Source organism: Mya arenaria, chromosome 15 (assembly GCF_026914265.1).
Source record: "Mya arenaria isolate MELC-2E11 chromosome 15, ASM2691426v1".
In the NCBI taxonomy this organism is placed as follows: domain Eukaryota; kingdom Metazoa; phylum Mollusca; class Bivalvia; order Myida; family Myidae; genus Mya; species Mya arenaria.
Genome location: NC_069136.1, coordinates 31716881 through 31739869, shown reverse-complemented (window position 1 = coordinate 31739869; position 22989 = coordinate 31716881). Strand labels below are relative to the sequence as shown.

The 22989-nt window shown below is 35.7% G+C and overlaps 1 protein-coding gene across 8 annotated transcripts in view; it reads right to left on the bottom strand.

Moving 5' to 3' along the window:
- Nucleotides 1-372: 372 nt before the first annotated feature.
- LOC128219781 (neuroligin-4, X-linked-like) overlaps nt 373-22989 on the bottom strand; it is a 403742-nt gene continuing 381125 nt past the window's right edge. For 7 of the 8 annotated variants that reach the window (XM_052927780.1, XM_052927777.1, XM_052927776.1 and 4 more), the window contains 3 exons: nt 9998-10808; nt 6724-6845; nt 373-3440 (listed from right to left, as the gene is read on the bottom strand). In XM_052927780.1, the coding sequence (XP_052783740.1) occupies nt 2455-3440; nt 6724-6845; nt 9998-10808 (1919 nt within the window). In that variant the 3' untranslated portion in view covers nt 373-2454. The remainder of the gene's footprint in view (nt 3441-6723; nt 6846-9997; nt 10809-22989) is intronic. The other variant, XM_052927775.1, reaches the window with a different exon arrangement.

Sequence of the window (22989 nt, the reverse complement as noted above, 5' to 3'; positions counted from 1 at the left end):
AGACTTTAGCGGTATAATGGATTTGTGACGGGTAAAGCAATATTTATGCACAAAATATATTGTCGTAATTTTGCCACGTCTTGAAAAACAACTGGTCTTGCCGAAGTGTTTATTGTGCATCATATAATCGAAACCTATAAGATATTCATGTGTTTCTGATTCGAACATTATCGTTAAAATAATATCTATTCACTGGTATTAGGAAAAGTGACCAATCTTGTCATCTGTTGATAACAACACAGTTATAACAAAAGGAACGGATATCGAAGCTGTAAAAACCATCGTTGTTGATACATTCGGTCATATGTATTACGGACTAAAATGGATGAATGGACGACAACATACACTTTTTTGCCAGAAAAGAGAACCCGGTCAAGATTCAGGACGCCTTTAATACAGCAAACTTTGAGAAAATACAACTGATCATTAGTTTCAAAAACAATCAGCAAACAGTCATTAATACAATAAAAACTACTATCAAACATTCGAATGTAAACCCTATTTATAGGCACACGTAAAGGGCCAATACAACTCTGAACGAGGGACACAAAAACACAATTGACTGAATGAAATAAAACCCCATAATATTTGTTAATTTATTTTTCGAATTACACAAACGCTTTATCTAAGATCAAAATAATGACGCGAACTCTTCAAACATTTTTTTCATGTTAGCTTAGTCAAAAATATTTTTATTTGATTCCATATACACATTCCTATAACTTGAAAAACGTGTGTTTAAAGTATTATTTTTTTACGAATGAAATAAATTTTATCTTTCTTATTATAATCCGATATAAATGATGTTGTCACGCTAACTATGATGTTGTCACGCAAACAATGAAATTGTCACGCAAAGACTGATGTTGTCACGCAAAGAATAATGTTGTCACGCAAACAATGCTGTTGTCACGCAAACAATGAAGTTGTCACGCATATATTTGAAGAGAACCTGGAAGAGGTGCATACAACAATTATGTCGTCACGCAAAATGTTTGTATAGAATTGAAGTAGGCACATAAGACACCGATGTTTTCACGCAAACATTTGTATTGAAATCGAAGGAGGCGCATTACACACTGTATAGACATTTATGAGGCTCCTAAACTGGCCAGTATACAATATTACGATGCATGTGGAAAATATAAAAAGGTAACTATTTCACACAGATATATAAATAACATTATACACCATTTTCTTTATAAGTGTTCAGAACCTTATTTTACAGACCACAAAGTTCTTTCATTTCGCGAGAGTCCATTATTATATAATTATGCAATCTTATTTTACAGACTGCAAATTACCTTTATTTCGCGAGAATTCATATATATTTCTGCAACCTTACTTTACAGATAACAAAATACCATCATTTCGCGAGAGTATATACTTTTTTATATATTTTTATGCAACCTTATTTTACAAACTATAAAAATAACTTACTTTGGTGAGAGTTCATATATATGTATGCAACAATATTTTACAGACTACAAATTCATTTCACGAGATTCCATATATATCCATACAATTTCTTTGCCATATTTGAGAGTAGAAGTTGCAATACAATAAAGTATTTCTTATATAAATATTTTTTACATAGTCGTTAGAAAAAAATATACATACATATAAAAAAGAGAATCAAATAAACATTTCAAATCAACTTGATTGTCATGCTCTAGTATATCCAACAATGATAAAACTATTTAGGACTAAACAACTATTATTGACAACAATTTAGCGTAACGCTTCAACATTTCTGTAACATATCCATTGCGTCAAACCCTACATTTTCGCAGTCTCTAAAAATATAAATTAAATAACGGAAATGTTTGTCATTTTCCACAAAAGTGAGATACGTCCTAGTTTTTTTTCATATGTTCCGGTACATTTTGTTGAAAACTAGAATAGCATTTTTCATTGCAGTATATTTGGCAGTAATTACTCTTCAACTAATAGTGTTACTATATAGCAAAATTTGTGTTTTGTACGAAAGACGCATGGTGACTTTTCAACTGAGTTGAAACCGTTTTGTCGTGAATTTCCAAATTAAAATACAGTGTAGTGAAATTGTGAAGAAAAGAAGTTGAAACCGTAACGTCGTGAACAGATGAATCTGTGATATCGTGAAATTAAGTTGTGTAATGAAATCATGAAGTTGAATTCGTGAAGTTGAAATCGTGATTTTGAAATGTCACTAAGGGTCTTTCGTACTTTTGTTCGGGAGAAGTAAGTTCCGATACCCTGCAAAAGCTATTTGCTCTTTTTAAAGATAAAATAAAACTTTTATTTAAAAAAAGAAAAAGAAAAAAGATACACTTCAAATATTCCATACTACATTCTACATCATAATCAAAAAATCGGTTCAATAGTAACTACAACAGTTTTGTTTCTACTTTGTTTGAGATTGAATCAAACAAAAGATTCAAACACATAAACACACGTCACGTAAACCAAGAACTATACTATAGTAATGGCATTGTTTGAGGAAAGCGTATGATTTCCTCGAGCTACATTTTTGGCCCTTGGGTCAGGTTTAGGGGACCTGTCGGGTCCCGGATTTCTCACTGTATTAGAGTTACTGGCACTAGACGCAGCGGTATTGCCAATATGTGAAGGTACAGTTCCACCTGCGGTCAGAGGTTTATTCATGTTGGTGATAAAGCTTTTGTTTTGCGAATGCATAGGGGATGATGGTGTTTGAGATAATGCACTATACGAATACCCACCCGGTCCCTGAGATGGGACAACAGGCTTTGATATGGCTGTATACATCGGAGGTCCTTCCAAGGGGGTTTTGTGATTGATAGCTGCAAGCTTTTTTGCTTGCGACGGGTCATTTGTATGTACCTGATTCACCGCCTCAGGTAGAGCTGCGTGAGTACTGAATGTGTCAGTATTTCTTATGTTATTTCCACTAGCACCGGACCCAGAATCATGCTGATGGTTCCGTGGGTCACTCCGTAACTTCGCAATCCTTTTCCTCTGAACGTACATTCCAACAAAAAAACACAGATTTATGAACAATAAAGTGCAGCCTACCACGATCACAACACTAAGTGGAACATTGTTCGACTCAGCTTTAGAGACCTTAGCTACCCCAACCGCCTTATTCTCGATGCCTATGGTATGTTTTTCAGGCTTAACACTGGATTCTATCGTTTCCTGGGTGGTTTCATCGACTCGTGAAACCCGGCTGGTGTCGCTCTGCAGCGATGGTGTGTAAGGTAGTGTGTAAGGTGGGGGTGGTGGTGACGGAAATATAGATCGGAATTTAGTAACAAGGCGGCTCGGGTCATCAAATGTTGTCATGTCCTCGGCATTGTCCAGTTGGTTTGAAGCATCTGAGCTGTTGCCGTCGCCTTCATTTAGTTTAGGTATCAACTGATTCCAGAGGGCTGCTTCTCGGCCGTGATAGAAATCCTTCACCTTAGTACCTTTTCGACCTGAAATATCAGAGGTCAAACAATCTTAATTATTCATAGTTTCAGCTTTACCCTATTTATCGCTTGTATTCATCTTAAAGATTTCGTAAAATAAATATTATTTTCCATTTACACCAGTTTTCTTTTCAAGTGGTGCATAAACTTAAACTAAGCTTTTTGTGCTAACATTGATTTTTCCCAAACTTACATAAATGTTGTTGTTGTTGTTGTTGTTGTTGTTGTTGATGATGATGATGATGATGATGATGATGATGATGATGATGATGATGATGATGAGGAGGAGGAGGAGGAGGAGGAGGAGGAAGAAAATTTATTCAAATAAATATTCCAAACAATATATGACCCGTGACCCGTGATCAAATTATATTGTTCTACAATGGCTTATATATACATGTATGGCGGAACTGATTTATACATATGTTTATTCATATCACGGTGCGTATCCAGTAACTTTAACTATAACTATATATATATACTTTCCAGATTATTTCGAATACCAACACCTTTAGTTTCCAGTGTATATTATAAAACAGTAAGAACTGAATTTACTATGTCAGACGCATTTCATACCAAACGTCTTCGCGCATGTGTTTAGATACATATGTTAAAACATGCCGTGTGAATTGACGTATCATACAATAATCCAGCTGGACCTAATTAGCAGGGGGTGCCCTGCTGCCCCATTTCAGCACCCTGCTCCCTTTTTATTATGCCCCGATGTGCCTTTTTGTTTGACAGAGCTGCATTTGAATGGTATGAACTTTACTTGATATGTGTTAGACATATTGTCAAGTCGATATTTAGAAACAAATATAGCAATGATAAATATTCATAATTTTGACACTTAATTAAAAATAACAGATAATGTATTTATAACAAACTAACAAATTGAATATAGTTACATCTGCTCAACATGTATAGAACATTGACCCTTCCAAGTGCCCCATTAAGGCTCATCCAATGCGCATCAAAAGTGCCCTTTCTGACCTAGCACCCTGCCCTTACCACATGTGTTAAAAGCAATAAGAAAATGGCCTATTTAATATAGTCAAAGCATACCAACTCAGGGTCAGATAATTGCCAAATTTGAAGGTCATCATACTTTACATTTACGAAAGGAATACTTGTTCTGAAAAAATACAGCCATTAAAAATCACTTTAAGTTATGTTTTAAGTTAAAATGTGTCTCAAGAATATGAATTTAGTATAATTAATTCGATAAAAAAATAATTAAAAAATATCAATACTTTTTTATAATTGCTCTGAACAACTTGGTGGCATACCAATACATGTTGTAAAATGATGGTGCGGAAATTTGTGAATTCAGTATATTCCAGGATCTAAATGAAAGCAGTGTATTCATTTTAGAAATGAAAAGAAGAACGAATCAAATTAAGGTGGTGCTAAACATGTGTTTGTTTGACTTATGAATGACAGAATATGATATTTTTAACACTTAACACGAAATAGTCCATATAAGAGTTGTACATGTTTATGTTTATGATAACCTACGTGTGGTCTATTTTGCACTAAGCATGCTTAATTAATGCTGCCCATGGATTTGTTTGGCTCTGTATGGCTTTTATGGATGCAAAAAAGTATTTCTGGAACTAAGTGTGCTTGCTTAGAACTGCACACTTGTTTCGTTTGGTACATTGTTGGGCGTTTAAGCCCTTCATTGAAACTAGATGAGCTTTATTTGACCTGCAATATGATATACTAGGCACTGAATTGGCTTGGGAAGAACATAATTTGGATTTGTTTGACACTAAAAGGCCTCGATCATAGCCAAAATAGGATTTATTTAACGCCGTATTAGCTTTTTAGAGCCCCTTTATGGTATGATTGACACCAAACGGGTTGACAAAGGGTTAGAGGGTAGTCTTGATATAAGATATTAACACATTAGGTTGGTAAAAGCACTTGATGCGCTTAAAACAGTGATACTTCGTGGTAAATGAACTTACATGAATTTCACAAAACATATTATACATGTAGCACTAGATTAGCTTACGTACGGACATTTATGGTTAACTTGACTTTTATTAGATTTGATATGAGAGAAGAGATGAAATATCATTAAAGATGTTCTGTGATTTTAGTAATCCAGTGAAACATAATGATGTAACAAATACACAGTCGATATTGGTTATAATTGCAAATCGATCACGCGGCATGATTCATTTTCGAATGTGATTGAAACTTTATCAAGACAATTATTCTAATCAAATCTGGAACCATTGCGTTAACAATGTTTCTATTATACTTGACCTAGTTACCTAGTTTTTGATCCAAGAAGACCCACATTGGAATTGTTCGAGATTTCACAGTCAATTATTCCGATAAGATCGGATGTAATGCTAAAACAGCCTCTCTTGTTTAAACAAGATATTTCTTATATTTGACCTAGCGGCTTTGTCGTTGACCCGTATTCGAGCTAACATTTCATCAAGACAATCACTATGACGTGTGGCCCATATTGAGTATACAATGTTTTCTAAAAGTTGACCTACTTTTTTACCAGACATAACCCATTTTCCATTTATTGTCCGAAATTTATCAAGACAAGCATTTTAACCAATATTCAGGAGCAATGTATGACTCGAATGTAAGACTGACGACAGGAATCGGCAATCACAAAAAGAGCTAAAAAGTTACATTGTGACAGATACAGTAACTATCCGGTAAATAGAGGTTTGTTATCAAGCACAAATGATGGATCGCGACAGTGTGGTTCTCTAATGGCATGCATATACGCATGGTGGACTGATAGTACATGCTCTGCCGATCTAGGTACAGCGTAGTATACAAGCAGGGAAACTTAGACATTTTTCAATAGCCCACAGATTGGACCAGGTCAGGGTTTATGGACTTTTCCTTTCTGGAGTGACTTCCGGTACTGTTAGCCATGTACGTGCGGGCCGTCATTGCGCGTTATTGTTAACGTTCGTTACTAGCTTCTAATCATTTAAAAAAAGAAAAGAAAAAAAATGTGCCATCCATTCAAATCTTAAGAAAACATATTGCATAATGATAAGCAACTGTTCATGCTTTATAGGTACACACTTTTTTACAAAAATACGGATACAAATTTCACAAATTATGAGTAGTATTAATGAAAAGCATTAACATTCAACAGTTTATTAAATACACATAGAAGTACTAAAGTATGGATAAACAATCCATGGAATGGTAAACATCTTTTGAATAGCATCATGTAGACTTAACTGCTAAAAATTATATAAAAATGATACTTTGAAAATGCCGAGGCAGTTGTTATTACCTATATTACCTATATGAAGGTAACTTTGCGTGGTTTGGTTGTATTTGGGCCAGCGCTCTTCAGTGAAGTACTGGTTGTTCCTGTCTCGCTCTGTGCTGCTCCATTCCGGAAGATTCGGGTCACTTGAAATTGTAAATGCAAGTTTATTTAAGCCGAATCTTTAATGAATGTGAAGTCACTGTTGTATTGATTTTAAACAAAAATAAGTAAAAATGGCACAGAAGGGTTGATGGTCCTGTGTTGCTGCTTTTTCGTAACAAGTTCAAAACTCGCTCGTATGTGTACATTTTCATAGGGTTCCTGATTTAAATAAATAAGTAATATTTTATACAAAACAATTGTTTGTGAATACTCTTGTTTTGAAAGTGTGAATATAACGTTGTTTCTGTTCATCATGATCATTTATTATACTCCTATATAATTATTTCATTTGCTGTATTACCTGTGTAATTGTATCTATGGTTTAAGAGGACTATGTACCTTTTACTGTTCTGTTTAAAATTTCATTCATAATATGGTGTAAAACAAGTAATGCTGCATTGACAAATGGTTGTAGCCGTGCAACTTTGTTATAATTCGTAGTAAATGCAGACCGCCGACATCGACATATATATGTAACTTTTAGAGTAAGAAATGTATCCGTTGTAATTTAAGGAAATAACGTATCCGTATGTAGTTTAAGGTAAGAGTGTATCCGTATGTAGTTTAAGGTAAGAGTGCATCCGTTTGTAGTTTAAGGTAAGAGTGCATCCGTATGTAGTTTAAGGTAAGAGTGTATCCGTATGTAGTTTAAGGTAAGAGTGTATCCGTATGTAGTTTAAGGTAAGAGTGTATTCGTATGTAGTTTAAGGAAGGAACCATATGTATCCGTATGTATTTTCCATTGTTATGTTATAAAACTATTTAGATTAAATTAAATTAAACTAATTAAAATGTCAACAACAAGAAGTTTACCATCCAAACCCATCCCATCGATTTTAAACTGTCAACCTTTGCATTACAGTATTTTCATCGCAAACGGAAACTATTTCCGGCGATTGCATTGATTAACTATTATTATTACTATTATTAATACCCGCCTGTCATTCTTTTATGGCATGGGTGTCTGGTGAAGATTCTATGAAAACCTAAACCACTTGGATCGATAATTACGGAACGCCGGCACTGTCTTCGTAGTCCAAAAATTTTATCATTGTGTTAGTTTCTTATTACATTATGTACCAAGTGCTTTACATGGTGTACAAACATAGTTATGTTATGTCAGTTTATCTTTTTATGTTGTTCTTATATTATGACAGTTTTTATTATATTAATTTATGCGGATACATCTTTATATCATGTAGACATTTATTACGTTATGTGCATATTTTATTATATTATGTCCATACTTAATTATATTATGTGCAAATATCATTATATTATGTCCATACTTAATTATATTATGTACAAATATCATTATATTATGTCCATACTTAATTATATTATGTGCAAATATCATTATATTATGTCCATACTTTATTATATTATGTAGTTGATTATTTTACTTTTATTATGTCGTAACTTTATTACATCTTGTGCAAACTTTGTTATGTAGTAGTAATTTTAATATATTATGTGCAAGCTTTGTTATGTAGTGGTAACTTTATTATTAAGCAGTGGATGCTTTTCGCGGGGTGATATTTTGCCTCGACACCAGACAATGAAAGCGCGTGAGTGATTGGGAGTATAGTGCATCGTGTGCAAAAGTAAAAGATTTTACCTAGTGACCTCATGTTTGACCCAATGTGATTTAGTTTTATCTGCGGTCGATGGTTCTCCAAGGGAAACAATCTGACCAAGTTTGAACATTATCTCACCAATCACTACCAAGATATGACTCTGGACAGAACAAAACGTAGGGACGGGTGGACGGAAGAACAACGCCGAAACAATATCCCCCTCCCGAAACCTTCGCTCGGCGGGAAACAATTATGGACAAAAAGTGTACGAACAATCAAATTTGTTTGAGATAACGTTTTTGAGCGCAATTTCAAACATATGACCACTATATAAACAAGAGGCCCAAGAGGGCCAATGCTCTTCTGGCATGGCTCTTGTGGTCATTTTCAATCCAGAGCATGTACGTATGAGTAATAGGCAACAAATATATAGTTCACTTTTTGTGTTTGGGTTAGCTGAAAACGCTGCACGTTCAAGATCTGAGGACAGAAAGTGTTGTAAGCAGATTAGTTGCATGAACTATTTTAATAAGTGCCAAATAAAGGTAATCTGAGGGTAAAACATATTTGCTTTCAAAACTGTACTCAAGGTCAAAATTTCATTTCTGTAGCTTTAAAAAATAAAAAAGTTGGTCAAAGTCAAGGACATCCGAGGACAACATTGATGCTCGTTTGCAAAACTGTACACATTGTCAAAATTGCATTGCTGTAGCTTTAAAAAATAAAAAGTAAGTCAAAAGTGGTGGGGCCAGCTTTTGCCCAAGAGGCATAATTTTAAATGTTTTGCTAGACGGCCATCATATGATGCTCCACAACAAATATCAAAGGTATAGGCCTTGTGGTTTGAAACATGAAGATTTTGAAAATATTTCTTAAATAATTCCCCAGGAAACGTGTGACCCCGGGGCAGTGCCAGTTTTGAAACAAGGGGCATAATTTGAACAACCATGGTAGAGAACCACTAAATTAAGCCTTGTTCAAAATAGTAAGGATCTGCATAGCTGTTTCAGACAAAAAGGTTTTTAACATTTCCCAATTTAAGTATACCAAACCTGTGATCCCGGGGGCGTGGCCAGTAATGACCCCAGGGGCATAATTTGAACAAACATTCACAAGCAATTGTGACTTTACATGTAAACTTGGCAGGCCTGGGCGGGTCTGGCTAGTTTTCAAAAGGAACCGAGCTTTAATGGATATCTAAAAACTGTACAAGTTTCATCGAGATACAATCAAAACTGAAGACTGTATCGTGTTCACAAGCATTTTTTTTTATACTTTCCAGACCCATAATCTAGGCATGCATGGGCGAATCTGGCTGGTTTACGAAAGGAACCGAGCTCTAATGGATACCTAAATACTGTACAAGTTTCATCGAGATACAATCAAAACTGAAGACTGTATCGTGTTCACAAACAATTGTTTACAGACGCATGGACGCACGGACGCACATACTACGTACACATTACCATCGCATATGGTCTTCTGGCCTTTGGCCAATAGAGCTAAAAATCACATCGTTAGTTAAACTATTAGATAACAATTTAAAGCCCGTTTACCCTGTTTTGGCGAAGTTCGTCCACATACGCATCATGAACTTGCTGAGTTCTACCTCTTGGCTGGTATACGTTGAGGGGAAAGGTGAAAGTCCGCCCACAAGTGGAGCCCCGAACACGTAGGGCAGCTCATCTCCGTGCACACCGCCCGACCACTGGGGAAAGTCTTCCGACTGAGTCGAGTACGCGAATGAGTAGAAGTAGGTATCATTGACCTTAGAATGTTCTTGGGCCATCTTGATTAGTGGGGCCTTGTATTGACCGTCGCTCAACATATCCATCACCTCGTCCCGGCGACTGAAGTTGCTCTCCGGCCTCTCCCATTGCGTATATTCGTGCTCTAAAATGTCGTATATCTTTTGTCTGTTGTATTTGTAAACATTCTGGACGTATGTGCGCATGATCTGAGCTTTTCTATGTTCTGAAATCCCGTTTTGTATTTCGCTTTGGTTGAGATATGAGTACGCTTCTTTCCTTGTCAAACCAACCATCATTCTGGTATTGCTAAAGGATTTTGTAGTTCGGGACCTTACAAGATCTTCCAATGATTTATCTTCCGGAAACAGTGCACCCTTCATGTGTTTATCTATACTAGGAGCAAAGCATGTAAAGTACTTCGGGGTCAACGGAACGCTCCGAACTAGCTCTTCAACGGACTTTTGGCGGAAACAAGCCACTAGACCCTCGGAACTGTTGACAGAATGGGAACAGTTGACCCGATGGGCCATGAGATGGGCACAACGCTTGGCATCGATCGATGTAGCCCATGTACTAAGAGCAGAACCGCTTTGAAGGATCACATTGCTGAACAGAGCTGAAATAAACATGAGACTTGTTTTGTATACATGTTTTGCATTGTACAACAAGTGTATTGTTTAATGGAAGACTAACGCGTACAAATCAAGGTACGTGATCTGACAGTTCAAGCATGTTATCTCCTTATCGTATATCCTTCATGTTCAACCAATGAATTCGCTCACCGGCCTGCAATAAATACGAGGCTTCATCGTTCGGAAATGCAGCTGAACAACATAAACTAAATCATAGTTTGGTACCCCACCTGGGGCCGTTTTAATCAAGATCTAAGTCGATTTTAGTCGTAAATTGAAATTATCGAAGAGTCAAATTTGTGTTATTCTGCAAAATATTTGGTTAAATTGAACTTTAGCCAGTATAAAAATGAACACAAAGTTGAGGGAATAATTACGATTAAAGTCTTTTATTGAAACGTCCCCATTACGCATGTTACACAATATGGTCTAGCGGATGATATTTCATATCATAAGTGTATCTTCAGTTGTTTGTACTTTGAGTCAAAGCCGTTGTTAGAACAGATAGGAAAGAATATTTTGCTAAATAATGTGTTACGAATTTTGTTTAAACATAACACCGCTCTTGGGATTTTGCTTTGAATTTAAGGAATCCATGTTACTAAAACTGATTCTGTTGAATATCTGCCGTAAGAAATGACGTTATAGTGAGTATCAAGCTCTTCCTGAGAATATCTTTGGAATTGTATTTTGGATTTTACAAACAAGGTTAGATCTAGGTTATTGATTGTATTTAGTTACCCAAGACTAGTTGAACAAATCTTCAGATTGCTCAAAATGTTTCATCGCATTGCGGCGTTTCTAGTGTAATTTTCTGAACACGCACATATGCACATACACACGCATGCACAAATATATATATATATATATATATATATATATATATATATATATATATATATATATATATATATATATATATATATATATATATATATATATATATATATATACACACACGGATGCACAAACGCACATACACACGCATGCACAAATATATATATATATATATATATATATATATATATATATATATACACACACGGATGCACAAACGCACATACACACGCATGCACAAATGTATATACACTCGCATGCACAAACGCACATACACACGCATGCACAAATGCATATACACACGCATGGACAAACGCGCATACACACGCTTGCACAAATGTATATACACACGCATGCACAAACGCACATACACACGCATGCACAAATGTATATACACACGGATGCGCAAATGAACATACACACGCATGCAAAAATGTATATACACACGCATGCACAAACGCACATACTCACGCATGCACATATGTATATACACACGGATGCGCAAATGCACATACACACGTATGCATAAATGCATATACACACGCATGCACAAATGTACATACACACGCATGCACAAATGTATATACACACGGATGCGCAAATGCACATACACACGTATGCACAAATGCATATACACACGCATGCACAAATGTACATACACACGCATGCAAAAATGTATATACACACGGATGCACAAATGTGCATACACACGGATGCAAAAATGTACATGTATATACACACGGATGCACACATGCATATACACACAGATGCACAAATGCATATACACACAGATGCACAAATGTATATACACACAGATGCACAAATGCACCAATGTATATACACAGAGATGCACAAATGCACAAAGGCATATACACACAGATGCATTTACACACGGATGCACAAATGCACACACACACACGGCTGCACAAATGCACACACACACACGGCTGCACAAATGCATATGTATACACACGGCTGCACAAATGCATATACACACGGCTGCAAAAATGCACCAATGTATATACACACGCATGCACAAATGCACAAATGCATATACACACAAATGCATATACACACGCATGCACATATGCACACTCACACACGGCTGCACAAATGCACACACACACACACGGCTGCACAAATGCATATACACACGGCTGCACAAATGCATATACACACGGCTGCACACACGGATGCACAAATGCATATACACACGGCTGCATTAATGCATATACACACAGATGCACAAATGCATATACACACAGATGCACAAATGCATATACACACGGATGCACAAATGCATATACACACAGATGCACAAATGCATATACACACGGCTGCACAAATGCATATACACACAGATGCACAAATGCATATACACACATATGCAGAAATGCATATACACACAGATGCAGAAATGCATATACACACAGATGCAGAAATGCATATACACACAGATGCACAAATGCATATATATATACACACGGGTGCACAAATGCATATACACACGGATGCACAAATTCATATACACACGGATGCACAAATGCATAAACACGGATGCACAAATACATATACACACGGATGCAAAAATGCATAATTATACACACAGATGCACAAATGCATATACACACAGATGCACAAATGCATATACACACAGATGCACAAATGCATATACACACAGATGCACACATTCATATACACACAGATGCACAAATGCATATAAACACAGATACACAAATGCATATACACACGGATGCATATACACAAGGATGCACAAATGCATATACACACGGATGCACATACACACGGATGCACAAATGCATAAACACACGGATTCACAAATGCAAATACACACGGATGCATATACACACGGATGCATATACACACATATGTACAAATGCATATACACACGGATGCACATACACACGGATGCACAAATGCATATACACACGGATTCACAAATGCATATACACACGGATGCATATACACACGGATGCACATACACACGGATGCACATGCACACGGATGCACAAATGTATATAAACACAAAAGCATACGTATGCACGAAGAAATTTCTCAACAGTCTGTTTGACGCCTAAAACAAAATATATGTATTCATTTCACCTTTGATAGTGCTAACCAACATGTATTCATTTCACCTTTGATAGTGCTAACCAACATGTATTCATTTCACCTTTGATAGTGCTAACCAACATGTATTCATTTCACCTGATAGTGCTAACCAACATATATTCATTTCACCTTTAATAGTGCTAACCAACATGTATTCATTTCACCTGATAGTGCTAACCAACATGTATTCATTTCACCTGATAGTGCGAACCAACATGTATTCATTTCACCTTTGATAGTGCTAACCAACATGTATTCATTTCACCTTTGATAGTGCTAACCAACATGTATTCATTTCACCTGATAGTTCTAACCAACATGTATTCATTTCTCCTGATAGTGCTAACCAACATGTATTCATTTCACCTGATAGTGCTAACCAACATGTATTCATTTCACCTCATAGTGCTAACCAACATGTATTCATTTCACCTTTAATAGTGCTAACCAACATGTATTCATTTCACCTGATAGAGCTAACCAACATGTATTCAATTCACCTGATAGTGCTAACCAAAATGTATTCATTTCACCTGATAGTTCTAACAAACATGTATTCATTTCACCTTTGATAGTGCTAACCAACATGTATTCATTTCACCTGATAGTGCTAACCAACATGTATTCATTTCACCTTTGATAGTGCTAACCAACATGTATTCATTTCACCTTTGATAGTGGTAACCAACATGTATTCATTTCACCTTTGATAGTGCTAACCAACATGTATTCATTTCACCCGATAGTGCTAACCAACATGTATTCATTTCACCTTTGATAGTGCTAACCAACATGTATTCATTTCACCTGATAGTGCTAACCAACATGTATTCATTTCACCTGATAGTGCTAACCAACATGTATTCATTTCACCTTTGATAGTGCTAACCAACATGTATTCATTTCACCTTTGATAGTGCTAACCAACATGTATTCATTTCACCTTTGATAGTGATAACCAACATGCATTCATTTCACCTTTGATAGTGCTAACCAACATGTATTCATTTCACCTGATAGTGCTAACCAACATGTATTCATTTCACCTGATAGTGCTTACCAACATGTATTCATTTCACCTGATAGTGCTAACCAACATGTATTCATTTCACCTTTGATAGTGCTAACCAACATGTATTCATTTCACCTGATCGTGCTAACCAACATATATTCATTTCACCTGATAGTGCTAACCAACATGTATTCATTTCACCTTTGATAGTGCTAACCAACATGTATTCATTTCACCTGATAGTGCTAACCAACATGTTTTCATTTCACCTTTGATAGTGCTAACCAACATGTATTCATTTCACCTGATAGTGCTAACCAACATGTATTCATTTCACCTTTGATAGTGCTAACCAACATGTATTCATTTCACCTGATAGTGCTAACCAACATGTTTTCATTTCACCTTTGATAGTGCTAACCAACATGTATTCATTTCACCTGATAGTGCTAACCAACATGTATTCATTTCACCTTTGATAGTGCTAACCAACATGTATTCATTTCACCCTTGATAGTGCTAACCAACATGTATTCATTTCACCTGATAGTGCTAACCAACATGTATTCATTTCACCTGATAGTGCTAACCAACATGTATTCATTTCACCTGTGATAGTGCTAACCAACATGTATTCATTTCACCTTTGATAGTGCTAACCAACATGTATTCATTTCACCTTTGATAGTGCTAACCAACATGTATTCATTTCACCTTTGATAGTGCTAACCAACATGTTTTCATTTCACCTTTGATAGTGCTAACCAACATGTTTTCATTTCACCTTTGATAGTGCTAACCAACATGTATTCATTTCACCTTTGATAGTAACCAACATGTATTCAATTCACCTGATAGTGCTAACCAACATGTATTCATTTCACCTGATAGTGCTAACCAACATGTATTCATTTCTCCTGATAGTGCTAACCAACATGTATTCATTTCACCTGATAGTGCTAACCAACATGTATTCATTTCACCTCATAGTGCTAACCAACATGTATTCATTTCACCTTTAATAGTGCTAACCAACATGTATTCATTTCACCTTTGATAGTGCTAACCAACATGTATTCATTTCACCTTTGATAGTGCTAACCAACATGTATTCATTTCACCTGATAGTGCTAACCAACATGTATTCATTTCACCTCATAGTGCTAACCAACATGTTTTCATTTCACCTGATAGTGCTAACCAACATGTATTCATTTCACCTGATAGTGCTAACCAACATGTATTCATTTCACCTGATAGTGCTAACCAACATGTATTCATTTCACCTTTGATAGTGCTAACCAACATGTATTCATTTCACATGATAGTGCTAACCAACATGTATTCTTTTCACCTTTGATAGTCATAACCAGCATGCATTCATTTCACCTTTGATAGTGCTAACCAACATGTATTCATTTAACCTGATAGTGCTAACCAACATGTATTCATTTCACCTGATAGTGCTAACCAACATGTATTCATTTCACCTGATAGTGCTAACCAACATGTATTCATTTCACCTTTGATAGTGCTAACCAACATGTATTCATTTCACCTGATAGTGCTAACCAACATGTATTCATTTCACCTTTGATAGTGGTAACCAAAATGTATTCATTTCACCTTTAATAGTGCTAACCAACATGTATTCATTTCACCTGATAGTGCTAACCAACATGTATTCATTTCACCTTTGATAGTGCTAACCAACATGTATTCATTTCACCTGATAGTGCTAACCAACATATATTCATTTCACCTTTAATAGTGTTAACCAACATGTATTCATTTCACCTGATAGTGCTAACCAACATGTATTCATTTCACCTGATAGTGCTAACCAACATGTATTCATTTCACCTTTGATAGTGCTAACCAACATGTATTCATTTCACCTTTGATAGTGCTAACCAGCATGTATTCATTTCACCTGATAGTTCTAACCAACATGTATTCATTGCACCTTTGATAGTGCTAACCAACATGTATTCATTTCACCTTTGATAGTGCTAACCAACATGTATTCATTTCACCTGATCGTGCTAACCAACATGTATTCATTTCACCTTTGATAGTGCTAACCAACATGTATTTATTTCACCTGATCGTGCTAACCAACATGTATTCATTTCACCTCATAGTGCTAACCAACATGTTTTCATTTCACCTGATAGTGCTAACCAACATGTATTCATTTCACCTGATAGTGCTAACCAACATGTATTCATTTCACCTGATAGTGCTAACCAACATGTATTCATTTCACCTTTGATAGTGCTAACCAACATGTATTCATTTCACATGATAGTGCTAACCAACATGTATTCTTTTCACCTTTGATAGTCATAACCAACATGCATTCATTTCACCTTTGATAGTGCTAACCAACATGTATTCATTTAACCTGATAGTGCTAACCAACATGTATTCATTTCACCTGATAGTGCTAACCAACATGTATTCATTTCACCTGATAGTGCTAACCAACATGTATTCATTTCACCTTTGATAGTGCTAACCAACATGTATTCATTTCACCTGATAGTGCTAACCAACATGTATTCATTTCACCTTTGATAGTGGTAACCAAAATGTATTCATTTCACCTTTAATAGTGCTAACCAACATGTATTCATTTCACCTGATAGTGCTAACCAACATGTATTCATTTCACCTGATAGTGCTAACCAACATATATTCATTTCACCTTTAATAGTGCTAACCAACATGTATTCATTTCACCTGATAGTGCTAACCAACATGTATTCATTTCACCTGATAGTGCTAACCAACATGTATTCATTTCACCTTTGATAGTGCTAACCAACATGTATTCATTTCACCTTTGATAGTGCTAACCAGCATGTATTCATTTCACCTGATAGTGCTAACCAACATGTATTCATTGCACCTTTGATAGTGCTAACCAACATGTATTCATTTCACCTTTGATAGTGCTAACCAATATGTATTCATTTCACCTTTGATAGTGCTAACCAACATGTATTCATTTCACCTGATAGTGCTAACCAACATGTATTCATTTCACCTGATAGTGCTAACCAACATGTATTCATTTCACCTGATAGTGCTAACCAACATGTATTAATTTCACCTTTGATAGTGCTAACCAACATGTATTCATTTCACCTTTGATAGTGCTAACCAACATGTATTCATTTCACCTTTGATAGTGCTAACCAACAGTTATTCATTTCACCTGATAGTGCTAACCAACATGTATTCATTTCACCTTTGATAGTGCTAACCAACATGTATTCATTTCACCTTTGATAGTGCTAACCAACATGTATTCATTTCACCTGATAGTGCTAACCAACATGTATTCATTTCACCTTTGATAGTGCTAACCAACATGTATTCATTTCACCTTTGATAGTGCTAACCAACATGTATTCATTTCACCTTTGATAGTGCTAACCAACATGTATTCATTTCACCTTTGATAGTGCTAACCAACATGTATTCATTTCACCTTTGATAGTGCTAACCAACATGTATTCATTTCACCTTTGATAGTGCTAACCAACATGTATTCATTTCACCTTGATAGTGCTAACCAACATGTATTCATTTCACCTTTGATAGTGCTAACCAACATGTATTCATTTCACCTGATAGTGCTAACCAACATGTATTCATTTCACCTTTAATAGTGCTAACCAACATGTATTCATTTCACCTTTGATAGTGCTAACCAACATGTATTCATTTCACCATTGATAGTGCTAACCAACATGTATTCATTTCACCTTTGATAGTGCTAACCAACAGTTATTCATTTCACCTGATAGTGCTAACCAACATGTATTCATTTCACCTTTGATAGTGCTAACCAACATGTATTCATTTCACCTTTGATAGTGCTAACCAACATGTATTCATTTCACCTGATAGTGCTAACCAACATGTATTCATTTCACATTTGATAGTGCTAACCAACATGTATTCATTTCACCTTTGATAGTGCTAACCAACATGTATTCATTTCACCTTTGATAGTGCTAACCAACATGTATTCATTTCACCTTTGATAGTGCTAACCAACATGTATTCATTTCACCTGATAGTGCTAACCAACATGTATTCATTTCACCTGATAGTGCTAACCAACATATATTCATTTCACCTTTGATAGTGCTAACCAACATGTATTCATTTCACCTGATAGTGCTAACCAACATGTATTCATTTCACCTGATAATGCGAACCAACATGTATTCATTTCACCTTTGATAGTGCTAACCAACATGTATTCATTTCACCTTTGATAGTGCTAACCAACATGTATTCATTTCACCTGATAGTTCTAACCAACATGTATTCATTGCACCTTTGATAGTGCTAACCAACATGTATTCATTTCACCTTTGATAGTGCTAACCAACATGTATTCATTTCACCTGATCGTGCTAACCAACATGTATTCATTTCACCTTTGATAGTGCTAACCAACATGTATTCATTTCACCTGATCGTGCTAACCAACATGTATTCATTTCACCTGATAGTGCTAACCAACATGTATTCATTTCACCTTTGATAGTGCTAACCAACATGTATTCATTTCACCTTTGATAGCGCTAACCAACATGTATTCATTTCACCTTTGATAGTGCTAACCAATATGTATTCATTTCACCTTTGATAGTGCTAACCAACATGTATTCATTTCACCTGATAGTGCTAACCAACATGTATTCATTTCACCTGATAGTGCTAACCAACATGTATTCATTTCACCTTTGATAGTGCTAACCAACATGTATTCATTTCACCTTTGATAGTGCTAACCAACATGTATTCATTTCACCTTTGATAGTGCTAACCAACAGTTATTGATTTCACCTGATAGTGCTAACCAACATGTATTCATTTCACCTTTGATAGTGCTAACCAACATGTATTCATTTCACCTTTGATAGTGCTAACCAACATGTATTCATTTCACCTGATAGTGCTAACCAACATGTATTCATTTCACCTTTGATAGTGCTAACCAACATGTATTCATTTCACCTTTGATAGTGCTAACCAACATGTATTCATTTCAACTTTGATAGTGCTAACCAACATGTATTCATTTCACCTTTGATAGTGCTAACCAACATGTATTCATTTCACCTTTGATGGTGCTAACCAACATGTATTCATTTCACTTTTGATAGTGCTAACCAACATGTATTCATTTCACCTTTGATAGTGCTAACCAACATGTATTCATTTCACCTGATAGTGCTAACCAACATGTATTCATTTCACCTGATAGTGCTAACCAACATGTATTCATTTCACCTTTAATAGTGCTAACCAACATGTATTCATTTCACCTGATAGTGCTAACCAACATGTATTCATTTCACCTGATAGTGCTAACCAACATGTATTCATTTCACCTTTAATAGTGCTAACCAACATGTATTCATTTCACCTGATAGTGCTAACCAACATGTATTCATTTCACCTGATAGTGCTAACAAACATGTATTCATTTCACCTGATAGCGTTAACCAACATGTATTCATTTCACCTGATAGTGCTAACCAACATGTATTCATTTGACCTGATAGTGCTAACCAACATGTATTCATTTCACATTTGATAGTGCTAACCAACATGTATTCATTTCACCTTTGATAGTGCTAACCAACATGTATTCATTTCACCTTTGATAGTGCTAACCAACATGTATTCATTTCACCTGATAGTGCTAACCAACATGTATTCATTTCACCTTTGATAGTGCTAACCAACATGTATTCATTTCACCTGATAGTGCTAACCAACATGTATTCATTTCACCTGATAGTGCTAACCAACATGTATTCATTTCACCTTTGATAGTGCTAACCAACATGTATTCATTTCACCTTTGATAGTGCTAACCAACATGTATTCATTTCACCTTTGATAGTGCTAACCAACATGTATTCATTTCACCTTTGATAGTGCTAACCAACATGTATTCATTTCACCTTTGATAGTGCTAAACAACATGTATTCATTTCACCTTTGATAGTGCTAACCAACATGTATTCATTTCACCTTTGATAGTGCTAACCAACATGTATTCATTTCACCTGATCGTGCTAACCAACATGTATTCATTTCACCTGATCGTGCTAACCAACATGTATTCATTTCACCTGATCGTGCTAACCAACATGTATTCATTTAACCTGATAGTGCTAACCAACATGTATTAATTTCACCTTTGATAGTGCTAACCAACATGTATTCATTTCACCTTTGATAGTGCTAACCAACATGTATTCATTTCACCTTTGATAGTGCTAACCAACATGTATTCATTTCACCTTTGATAGTGCTAACCAACATGTATTCATTTCACCTGATAGTGCTAACCTATATGTATTCATTTCACCTGATAGTGCTAACCAACATGTATTCATTTCACCTGATAGTGCTAACCAACATGTATTCATTTCACCTGATAGTGCTAACCAACATGTATTCATTTCACCTTTGATAGTGCTAACCAACATGTATTCATTTCACCTGATAGTGCTAACCAACATGTATTTATTTCACCTGATCGTGCTAACCAACATGTATTCATTTCACCTGATAGTGCTAACCAACATGTATTCATTTCACCTTTGATAGTGCTAACCAACATGTATTCATTTCACCTGATCGTGCTAACCAACATGTATTCATTTCACCTGATCGTGCTAACCAACATGTATTCATTTCACCTTTGATAGTGCTAACCAACATGTATTCATTTCACCTGATAGTGCTAACCAACATGTATTCATTTCACCTGATCGTGCTAACCAACATGTATTCATTTCACCTTTGATAGTGGTAACCAACATGTATTCATTTCACCTGATAGTGCTAACCAACATGTATTCATTTCACCTGATAATGCTAACCAACATGTATTCATTTCACCTGATCGTGCTAACCAACATGTATTCATTTCACCTGATAGTGCTAACCAACATGTATTCATTTCACCTTTGATAGTGCGAACCAACATGTATTCATTTCACCTGATCGTGCTAACCAACATGTATTCATTTCACCTGATCGTGATAACCAACATGTATTCATTTCACTTTTGATAGTGATAACCAACATGTATTCATTTCACCTGATAGTGCTAACCAACATGTATTCATTTCACCTGATAGTGCTAACCAACATGTATTAATTTCACCTGATAGTGCTAACCAACATGTATTCATTTCACCTGATAGTGCTAACCAACATGTATTCATTTCACCTGATAGTGCTAACCAACATGTATTCATTTCACCTGATAGTGCTAACCAACATGTATTCATTTCACCTCTGATAGTGCTAACCAACATGTATTCATTTCACCTTTGATAGTGCTAACCAACATGTATTCATTTCACCTGATAGTGCTAACCAACATGTATTCATTTCACCTTTGATAGTGCTAACCAACATGTATTCATTTCACCTGATAGTGCTTACCAACATGTATTCATTTCACCTTTGATAGTGCTAACCAACATGTATTCATTTCACCTGATAGTGCTAACCAACATGTATTTATTTCACCTGATCGTGCTAACCAACATGTATTCATTTCACCTGATAGTGCTAACCAACATGTATTCATTTCACCTTTGATAGTGCTAACCAACATGTATTCATTTCACCTGATTGTGCTAACCAACATGTATTCATTTCACCTGATCGTGCTAACCAACATGTATTCATTTCACCTTTGATAGTGCTAACCAACAGGTATTCATTTCACCTGATAGTGCTAACCAACATGTATTCATTTCACCTGATCGTGCTAACCAACATGTATTCATTTCACCTTTGATAGTGGTAACCAACATGTATTCATTTCACCTGATAGTGCTAACCAACATGTATTCATTTCACCTGATAGTGCTAACCAACATGTATTCATTTCACCTGATCGTGCTAACCAACATGTATTCATTTCACCTGATAGTGCTAACCAACATGTATTCATTTCACCTTTGATAGTGCTAACCAACATGTATTCATTTCACCTGATCGTGCTAACCAACATGTATTCAATTCACCTCATAGTGCTAACCAACATGTATTCATTTCACCTGATCGTGCTAACCAACATGTATTCATTTCACCTCTGATAGTGCTAACCAACATGTATTCAT